The 11,025-nt window shown below is 47.2% G+C and overlaps 1 protein-coding gene across 1 annotated transcript in view; it reads right to left on the bottom strand.

Annotated features, from left to right (window-relative positions):
• Positions 1 to 626: 626 nt before the first annotated feature.
• Positions 627 to 11,025, bottom strand: part of LOC143341434 (LHFPL tetraspan subfamily member 6 protein) — a 29,748-nt gene continuing 19,349 nt past the window's right edge. Inside the window, exon 5 of the mRNA XM_076764394.1 lies at positions 627 to 10,952. Within this exon, the coding sequence (XP_076620509.1) occupies positions 10,819 to 10,952 (134 nt within the window). The 3' untranslated portion in view covers positions 627 to 10,818. The remainder of the gene's footprint in view (positions 10,953 to 11,025) is intronic.

The raw sequence follows: 11,025 nt of genomic DNA, 5'->3' as shown, positions 1-11,025 counted from the left end.
CGCACCACTGCAAAGGTTGCACGCGTCTACGAACCACGCAGAGGCAAATTACTAGCGACGAGATTGATACGATTAGATATCAACGAAACTCGAGCAATTCGATACTAATAGACGCGCACGGGGACTCCGGAAAATGTTGGCTCGGGAATAGATCGCCCCGGGTTATCGACGTTTCAGAATTCAGTAATTGGTAACTTCGTACGGAAAAAAAATGTTTCATCGTAAAATTTTTTGCTTTCAAAATGTTTGGTTCCATTGTCTCAATCGAAAAATGAATCGGGATAGAAAATATTGGGTCGGGAATAGATCGCCTCGGGTTATCGAACGTTTCGGAATTCAGTAATCTGTAAAAGCGTCAAGATGCAGTGAAAATAGCTTTGTATAGAAAAAAAATGTTTCGTCGTAAAATTCTTTGCTTTCAAAATGTTTGGTTCGATTGTCTCGATCGAAAAATGAATTTTTGAAGGGATAGAAACTTACCTGTCGATGCGAGGAACGTCCAGAATTATCGTGTATCGCTGTCAATAATGATAGAATTGATAAATGTTTTAAACTCAAGCGTGACAGGGTTATCAGGGACAGGTTCGACGATCGAGCAAATGAATCTTAACAAGCTTTTCGTTTACTCCAGTTTTATTATAAAATATAATAATACGTAACATTTACGCCAGGTCGAATATTTACGTACTATATGTATATGTATATGTATAGTATGTACAGTCGGTGAAGGGTTACGCGAGTGACGGAAGATCGACGCACGAACGGTGTGCAAATCGTCACCACTTGCAAAGTTCGCGCCATTTCCGGCGTACATCATTAATCTAAAGATACTCGTTCGCAATTCCGCGAACACACATCGTAGGAATAATGCAACGACCGTCTCCGCGATTACAGCGACCCCTTCGTTTACGCGGTTCGTTCGTTTCAAACCTCCTTCGTAAGTCGAATTTCATTAATATTATCTCCGCGTAGCCCAGAATTGAATTCAAACTACACGAATGATGGATAACTCCGGATAAGAATTTCCCTCCACATCGAAGGTATTTATTTATTATTCGTGAACTCTCGATGTATTTTATTCTTCGTTACGAGGGTCAACTAAGATTAAACAATCTTAAAAAGTAGGCGTTTCATCGATGATTAAAAATAAACAATCAAACGACCGAGTAAATCGAGGGCTCGTCGTGCGCGTAATCTCGCGTCACGTTCCTAAAAATTCTAGACGACGTAAGATCGTCGCGACTCGTCCCGTGGAACGGGCGTCGATTTCCGGTTTCCGGTCGCGGCGTCGGGAGAAAATTCGCCGCGGCGCGAAAATAAAACGACCGTCGCGCGAAAACGTTTCGCGTCGAAACGTTTGATTCGTCCTGGAAAAATATTGCCGAATTTCGCTAGCGGCGACGAAATAGATTGTACAGGCCAGCGCGTCAAACGGAATTCATTTCGCCGCGGTACGGACGCGCGTGCGAGCTCGCCATTATTATTATTTACTTACAAAGCGACTCCTTTTTTTTTTTTCTTCCGTTTCGGCCGCAATAACGCACGGAAATTCCGACTTGGACGAGCGATTTCGCGATGGCAACGTACGAGCTCGAATCCTTTTCGAAACTTTCGACGCGACGGCGATATTTTCAATTTGCTACGGTTCGCGCGTCGCTCGATTACACGGCGACGCGCGCAATCCGGCCGGAAGTTAATTCGCCGAACTCTGTCGTCTCTGACACGCATCCGGACGCGTTCTCGCGCTTTTTGCGTGCCCGAAAGGCCAGCAATTTCCATGCAAATAAGGAGCAAACGGTCAATTATCTCATCGTTTCGCCTGTGAAACCGCCCGCCGTTGACAAACTATACGCGGCTAATTATACAACGAACTCGTTCAATGCTAGCCGGAATAATTTGAAAGTAATGCACGGCACATACGTTTCTTGATCGCTGATTTAAACAGCGTGAAAGGGACGCGTGGAAACGAGGCAATTTAAACTTTTGGCCGAACGAACGTTTCGTATATTAATTCTTAAAACTTGCTGTACAAGCTTATTCGAAAGCTTGCTATGCCACTTAAAAATAATCTATTTAAACACGCGTGATTATCCGTTGTTTGGGAACGATAAACGCCCTGTTATCACTCGTCAGAAGCCTCGCGTTTTACCGTTTCACTGAAAATTCTAGTTGTAGCTACGGTTACGCCAGCGACTCTGTCGTCGCTGACACGCATCCAGACACGCTCCGGTGTTTTTTGCTGCCCTGAAAGGCCAGCAATTTCCATGCAAATAAGGAGCAAAGGGTCGAGAACGGTTACAAATCCGTCGCGATCGATTCGCCGTTCACCCGGACCATCGAACGCTAGGACAAGTTTATGAAAACGATCGTTCGAGCGGAGCCAATCGTAATTTCGCCCGTTCGTTCGATTCCAGGCGAAATCGTCGAGCCAACAACCCCGATTTCCTCCCTGTCGTACGGCGAACATCGCGCCGAAATTACGTAGTCGCGAGAAACCGTCGCGTCTCCTTCGATAGACCTCCGACGATCTAATTGGGCATCGTTTCGTTTTCAACCCCCGTCTCGGACCGAATCCCCCGGCTCGGATTCGTTTTAATTACTCCGCGAATCATTAAGGCGCATTCAAGGTCATTCCCGTGATTCTTCCTCGACGCCCAGGCGTCCCCGGAAGACGCCCAACGAGAATTTTAACTCGGTTGTCGCTCCACGTTTCCGCTTCCTACCCTCCCACGCGACGAATCGTCCATCGCCCGGGGATCATCGGGTTTGCATACATCTGCGACCCACCGTGACGATTCTTTCGATCTCTCTTAACCTCTTCAAGGATACTTATAGTAACCGCTAGACTTACGAATGAATATAGATTTTCCCAATGATATGACACGGCAGTATTGTCAGAAAATCGATGGACGAACAAAATAATTTGCCCCTGAAGAGGTTAAAGACGCTCGTTCGCCTTTGAAAATTCAACGATTCGACCCTTCTTCGTACACTTTCTACCCCCATTTTTCATCTAATATTCCTCGAGCCTTGTCAGATTCGTCGTTGGACGATTGCGTGGGCTCGATTCCGAGTCCGTTTCTCTTTCATCCCTTATTTCGGCGAAGCTGTGCTCGGTGCCAGGCGAGTCTAGGGAAACGGATACGAGCGTAAGGGCTAAACGTTAACCGGTCGGATTCGCCGAGACGCGACGAGAACCTCGACTCCGTAATACGAACAGAGGAAAATTTAATCTGCTCAGAAGGGGAAACTATTCCGAAATTGCGTTCCATTCGTTCGTCGGGTACGTATATTCCCAGGGAGGGTTTGTTCTTCTCCGACAGGGCGCGTTACGCGTGACGCGGAGCGGAAAAACGAGGTCGGAATATATCCCGGCTTGGAATTCCAAACACGATTCTTTCAGACGTATCGCGGAGCTCGTTGCGAATTCTGCCTCGAGGCGTAGAAAGGGGAAAACAAAAACTGAAATGCACGCAAAACAGACGCGAAAATAGAAGACGCTCGCAACAGGTAAGGCACCATCGAAATCGACGGGAACTCGATTTCGGAGCGAACAACGATATCGTCGTTGGCTCGCAGACTCGCGAACGTCCCACCAGGAAACACCCCCAGCAGAACGAGTTCCTACAACTTTTGTTTCGTACGACTTTTCCCGATAACCAGCGCCCGGAAATACGTGCTCGGGCCACTTTCCTCCCCCTCCGTCGGTTTCTTGCCGGACGGACGTCGCGACACGCAGGAATCTCTTGGCGAACACCCTGGCGACGTATTCCCTCGCATCGACTGCGACCATCTGTCCGTGAACGAAACTTTTCCTAGTTTCTCTCGTAATTTTCCGCGAGACCGTTTCGCGCTTCTGCGGGGTGGTCCTTCCCAGGCACGCGTGGAAAGCACAGTCTAGTTTAGAAAAGTCGATACTCGACTGTCAGAGACGTTGCAGTGATCTAAACGCGCACAATTTTTATTTTTGCGAGCCTCCAGTCCTATTAAACATGCTTGGTCTGCACTATCCACGACGAATCGCAATTTAAGCTACCGAAAACGTGTTTTTTGGCCCTCTGGTCACCTCAAAGTTGCTCCGAAGACGAAATACAGCAAGAGAAAGGTTAGCAAGGGGCGCGTGGCTCGATCGAGGCAGGATTTACGAAGGAGCTTTGCGCCGGGTGCTGCGAACGGGCATCGATCGACGGGGACTCGATCCTTTACGTCGCCGGAAGCGTACGTTCGCCGAGAAGATGGAGGGCGCCGACTACCAGAAACGGAAGAACGTTAAAAACGGGAAGTCGAGCGTAATAATTTTCGCGGCGAGCGTCGTACCGCGCACGACGAGGCGGAACGGGACGTAAAGCGAGTCTCTCGCGGTGGAAATTTAAGGCGTCGAGCGCGCGGTCGGAGAAAACCGGGACGACGACGGATCGCGGGGTACTTTATTCGATTGTTTCACACCGTGACGGTTCTACACCGGTCTCTTAAATCCCGAACGGTAAATCTTTCCGTCCACGTGCTCCCACCGGCGAGAACTTTCCAAGCTCCCGATTCCCGACGTCCTCCGGAACCGACAGGGTGGCTTTACAGACCGTGTAGGAGGGGTCGAAACCCCTCGGCGGACTACGAAAGATCGTATAAGCGTACACGTTTTGGGACAGTTTGACAAAATTAATTTTGCCGTCGTCCTCCCGCGAAGGGACGGGACTCGGTAAATTATGGCCCCTTCGATATCCATTCAAATTCCAATTGAACGATCGTTCGATCGTAAGAAACGGTTTGGCGCGTTCACGATGTTCCTTAAAATTCTACGGCGAATGGTGTATGCAAAGTGTCCTCGACGGTATTCGAAGGGCCCGTGGAACACGCGGCGGCGAGTCGCGAAAGAATCGTTTCGAGCGAAACTGGGGAACGGATCGCGACGCAATTAGTCCACGCGCGGCTTAACGAACTCGGTTCTACAATTACATTTTTTCGTCTGACGGCGCGTGGCTGAAAATTCAGTCTCCGAGCAGGCGTACAAAGCTGGGGGAGGGGTAGGACGGGACACGGTCGCGGAGCGGGAAACGAAAGAGAGGCGAAAAGCGGCCAGAAATAGGGTCTGCGGCTTTTAACGATTTTATGACGTTTTCAAAGGCTACGTTGTTTTTGCCGCGACCGAGAACGCGCGCTACGCGACAGATCTTCCATTGAGCTCGCATTGCCCGCTTCTTTCCGCTCCGCGACCCACCCGTTTCCTCCTCCCACGCGGCCCTTTCTCCCTTTTCCGCTTCGCGCCTAACGCTTGGTCGGTCGTTCGAACAACGAAAATTTTTAAGTAACAAATTTACCGAGACGTCCCCTGCGAATAAATGCTGGAGCAGCCAAGAATGGTCTCTAAATTTTCACCGGGGCGATCGATGACCGAGAAAACTGTGGTTTTTTTTGGGTTCGGTTCACCGTGGAATTTTTGACTCCGGTGATTTTATTTAGTTTCGAGCGTGCATCGATGAAGCCCGTCGAACCACGATGAACCCGAGGTTGCGCACGTGCCGCGGATGCATCGAAATCGGATCGAACGGTCCGAGCGTACATTCACGAGGAGCCGACGGTGCGTGCAACCAGAACGAACCTCTCGGCTGCTCCGCCAACGCGAATTTAATCCGGACAATGCGAATACCTTCGCGAATCGCACTACGTTCGCAGAACCGAGCCACGGAGGATCGATGTCCTCAATTCCTTTGCGCTATTATTCGAGCCCGGCCTGCGCGTGTAATTTTAATTGCGACCGATCGCTCCGCGAGAAGGGCCTCCCGTGGTCTCGAAGGGACGTCGATCGCTCTCGTCGCGATCCAGTCTTTTAATTAGGAGCCCCCCCGCCAGACCGTAGCCCACCGACGAACCCTAAGTTAGGCTTCCCTAACGCGTAACTGAAATATTTTTATATCGTACCGCGATAGAAATGAAAAAAACTTTCGTTATCTCGCGTCGTGTGCTTTCCTCGAACGATCGTAGTTTGACCAAAAAGCGTTCCGAAGAGGCACGATTCCTCAGCGTCGGTGGAACGAAACGACCGCCATTATTGCTGTCTGAAATCGACATAGAGATCAGCTTGAAAAATCGAGCGAACGAAGAAGCGTGACGAATAACCCGTCTGTTGGAAATAACCCACATTTGACAGTAGTTTTCTGTTTGATTTGTCGAACACGTTTGTAAGAAGGTCGTGCTCGCGTCGCAGGGGAAACTCTTACGTCCGTGGCCTCTATTATATCCGCGGGTCTCTGTTCGATCGTTCGGAAAGAGCGGAGAATCCTCCGTCTAAAAGACTGCAGGGGACTGGAACTTTTCACTTTACGTGCAACTGCGCGTCGAATGCAGCACAGGCTACGCAAAGAGTGGCAAAGAGTTTTGGTCCAAGTCCCGAGCACACAGCTCGAGCGACGACCGCAAAGTATGGAAAGGGGTAAATCGATCGCACGACCACGGAACACCGCATTCGGGTGTTGCAGCTAGCTGGTCCGAACCAAAAATTCTTATCTGGTGGAAAATTTCGAGAAACGAACGAAAAATCCATTTCTTTTCATTATACAGGGTGTTCGGCCACCCCTGGGAACAATTTTAATGGGAGATTCTAGAGGACAAAATAAGACAAAAATCAGGAATATCAATTTCTTGACTGAGGCTTCGTTAAAAAATTAATAAGAATTAAATTCAAAAATTTCAAATCGTTCTAAAAAAATTATTGTCGGTTGCATGAGTCGATTACAATCATTTTTGGTCATTACACATACCCCCGAAATCCTACTCAGTTTCGAGAAAAAAATTCCGTACCAAAAATGTCATGTCTGACCATATCATTGATATGTTTCCCTGAATTTTCATGCGAGTTTTTAAAACGTCATAACTTCTGAACGGATTGGACGATTTTAATGTTTAAAAAAGCAAACTACGCGTATTTTGATGGAGAATATGTACAAATCGCAAAAATATGCGAAAAGTTGGTCCTTGACCTCGCAAAATGAGAAAAACCCCATAACATTGGTTCAATTTTTAAATGACCATAACTCCTACAATAGTGAACGTATCACATTGAAACTTTTTTTCTGAAGTAGAGCTCATGGGTACCTACAGGAAAGTATTAGACAACTTTTCTGTAGAGTGCCAAACAAAATTACTAAAAATGAAAAAGGAATTTTTAAGAAAAATCGACAAGGGGTAGGTTTTCGACAAAATTAAAAAATTTCAAATCGTTCTAAAAAAATTATTTTTGATTGCAGGGATCAATTACAATCATTTTTGGTCAATAGACATACCCTCAAAATCCTACTCAGTTTCGAGAAAAAAATTGGATTATGTGCTGAAATTTTTCGGCGAAAAAAAAATTTTCCAGATCGTTCTAAAAAAATTATTTTTGGTTGCAAGAGTCGATTACAATCATTTTTGGTCATTACATATACCCCCGAAATCCTACGCATTTTCGAGAAAAAAATTCAGTATGGACTACTACTACCTACTTTGGCGTTTAGAATCTCTCATTACAATTTTCCTCAGGGGTGGCCGAACACCCTGTATACCCATATTATCTCTCGTAAAGAAACGTGAAATAATACTGCTTCCGTAAGATTAGGCTCGAGATAAAATTTCCACTTCCGATTATTCCATGATGAACTCGATTTTTCAACCCTGGGAATTGACTCAGTCTATGAAACGATCGATGGGGGTGAAGTATGTACGTAGATTCTGTACTCGTCTAAAATATTCGAAACATCTTCTTTTCGCAATAAGTCGAACCAGTTTCTCTTTTTGCTGGTGGCTAGAGGTCGGCTTCGGACCTCGGTATTATCGAACGAGATTATGAAGGGGTTGGTTTGCACGAGCGTAGCCGCAAACGCGTCTGAAAGTAACCGCGACGGACGAACGCGAGACGGGAAACGCATAAACACAGAGCTTGGATCTCCGTCGGAAAGCACCGACCGCAAAATGGAAGTAAAAGCTCTAGAGAACCAGCGAAACCTGGTGGACTCTGGCTGGAAATAGGAATTGCCGCTCGAAATACGCGCGTAACGCTGCGAATATTTTATAGGAAAGTCGCGCGTGAAACGGAACGTCTGGAAACGCGAGCGTCAGCGAACGAGAAAAAAAGAAAAAGGAAACTGAAAATGATCGAACTCGCGCGGTTGCTCGTTCCTCTTTGCCCTCGACAATTTCCTCGGGTCGCTTCCTTCAGGCTAAACAATCGTAACGCAGACAATGATACGTGATTGAACCCGACACCGCAATGGAATTCCACGGCACAAACAGGAATGGCGTGAAAGAGTCCCGTCTCAAGACGGAGCATTCATTCGGTCGGAGATCAAGATTCAGTCTCATTCAAGGAGTCAAGAGTTCAAGCAGCCATTCATTCACGAACGAGTCGGCGAGCGGTCCAACTTACGGCCAAGAATCTAAAAGTCAAGACCAGAGCCGGAACAGCTCTTGAAGATTGAACCAGCAGATCGCGTATCGACTTCAAGGGGATCGTTAAAAAGATCCAACCGTACGATTGCAAACTTCCGATAGAAACTTAACGTTGCGATCCCTTAGAATCGATAAATATATTGTCTTTCTTTGTTTATAGGCGACATAGTCAAAATTGTTTGATCGGTTCTCCCCAAACCTCGTCTCAAACATTTGCAAACATTTAATAGCAACGATAACAACGCGTATAGAAACCACCGTTCCAAGTTCTCCAATAAACCACTGAAATTTTCTCAACAATTTAAGGGCACCAATTTTCTATATATGTACAGAAGTCAACGCTTCAAATTTCATAACGTTCCGATAGACTACTTTTGAGACACAAGGCGAAACAAACTGCAACGTTCGTACACGTGCACACAGAATTTTCTAACATCTGGAAAATGCAAAATAACAGGGGGATGAAAATTGTTACCCATGGAAATAGGTCCCCTGAGCTATGTTTAGCCTATCGATAGTTAGAAAAGCGTGTCCGTATGCGTGTCACGCGTTTGATTCCCGTCGAGTTCTTCGATCGAATCGAATTCCTTTCCGGCGTGTTTGTCCTTTCTTGGGGCCAGAAGCGAATCGGAAATGGCGTGCTGCAGCCTCCGATACGGTTGTTAAGCCTCGCGGAAAGCCCGTCTACGTGCGACTAGTTTCCGGGCGTGTCGATCGAATTAGTTTTTCGCGTGCTTAGCTCGTTGCTAGGCTCGTGCATCGAACAGGCGACACGCTTCGTCGTCGTGCTTGTTTCGTTCATTTCGTTACGCGTCCGTTTGGCACTCGCGTACTATCTATTCTTGCGAGGGTATCGCAGATAGTTTTCTACCAGTCGCGAAATTGAGCGAGGGACAAGAAGTGCTCTGCCCGTGGCAATTGTTGGTTGTTTTCGATTCTACGCGAACGAAAGACTTAAGGATACACCCCCTATTGTTCGACGGTCAGAAGATGGATAATTGAGTTGCGGTAGTTTAGACCAACCCGCGATTCGCGCGCTTGCACAGCGATTGCGGTTGCAGTCAACGCTGCCATCGCGAGAGGCTCTGGAAAGTATTATGCGAAAGTTTCCGGCACTCGCTGTCACTCCGCGTCACGGTGTTTCGATGGAAAATAATTACGAAATGTATACAAGATCCAGGAGATACGAAGTTCCTTGGAAGAAAGGGATCGAGAAGTTCGCGGAACGTCAAGACGGAATTAGAGTACACGGACGCAATAATTTTTTAGAAAATGTACAGTTATCGTGATACGACCGTCCGAACGATAATCGTAAATTCCGTTAAATAGCTATCACTGAAACTCGAGGTACGACTAATCGTAGGATACGAAGGTGGAACGATAGCCTTTACGGAAATTGAAATTTAATATCTACGGCAAAGGCGACGCAACGAGATAAATAAATAGAGTCTGTTCTTCTAGTAAATATATGGAAAATAAAATAAGATCAACGATCAGACTCGAGTAAGGAATTGGATATTGCAGGTATAGATTCGAGCACAGTCGTGAAAGTTAAAACCGTGTCGGTGTTCGTTTTTATGAGGTCTCTTTTAAGACAAACGTGCAATATGGTAAGTGGAGAAACCCATGCTCGCTCGTAACAAGCAGTCGCCATCGTGGATCGATATCGAACGGGGCTTGTTACGAAGGAGGCACACGATATTCCACTTAAGACGTCGCATATTTCTGTCTTAACCCCTTTGTGCCTGCGCCTGGGCATCGTTTCGCAAATATAAAGAAATTGCAAGGATAAAGAAAGAAGTCGAAGTTACGATTCAAAATTATACGAAGAACCAACGAATACTAGATCTTCGTTGAAGTAACAAAAGCAGAAGATGCCAAGCAATAATTTATTTTACTATATTTAACGATCGATGGATAATATCTTGCTCTTCCCCGATACTTTCGACGACTTCACGTGAAATCTGAATTTCCGCGAGGGCTTTCATTCCGAGGCTTCTGATTCGTTGCGTCCGTGGCCCCTGGAACGTAGCGGAAATTCCGTCTCGGCGACACGACGACCAACGACGTCGGAAGACCGAACGCCAAAACTTTCCGTTCGAGCTAATGCTAAGCTACACACGTAAACGTTCATCTATAAGTACATACATAGCAGGGATCGTGTGCCGCGCTATGTAGACGCACGCATACAGAGCCAGACGTACACTCGGACAGGCAGACAGTCAAACGTGTGTATACCCACGTGGACGCAGAGGCGATGGTCGTCGTTCGATCGCGACGACGACGCTCCTGGCCCCCGACGCTCGTCCCTGTTCACGATCAACAGACCGTCACGAAAGAGAGGGAGGTCGTCTTCGGCGAGGCATAGGCGTGAATCGACTGGGAGTATCTCGATTGTCAAATGCGCAGTGGATCGGTGTGCGGGTTGGACGGCTTGTGTCGCGCAGCGCAGAAGCTCAGCCCAAAGCACAGCATCAACAACGCCACGGAGCTGACCAGCAGGTGGCTCGACCAGGACACGGAACACTTCCCTAAAACAATCCCCACACTTGCGTCAACACCTACCCTTCGTCCTACATCCAACCGGATCAGGACAACTTTTAG

The sequence above is a fragment of the Colletes latitarsis genome, chromosome 4 (genome assembly GCF_051014445.1).
Source record: "Colletes latitarsis isolate SP2378_abdomen chromosome 4, iyColLati1, whole genome shotgun sequence".
In the NCBI taxonomy this organism is placed as follows: Eukaryota; Metazoa; Arthropoda; class Insecta; order Hymenoptera; family Colletidae; genus Colletes; species Colletes latitarsis.
Note: the sequence above shows the minus strand (reverse complement) of the source record. Positions and strands in the feature narration are given on the sequence as shown.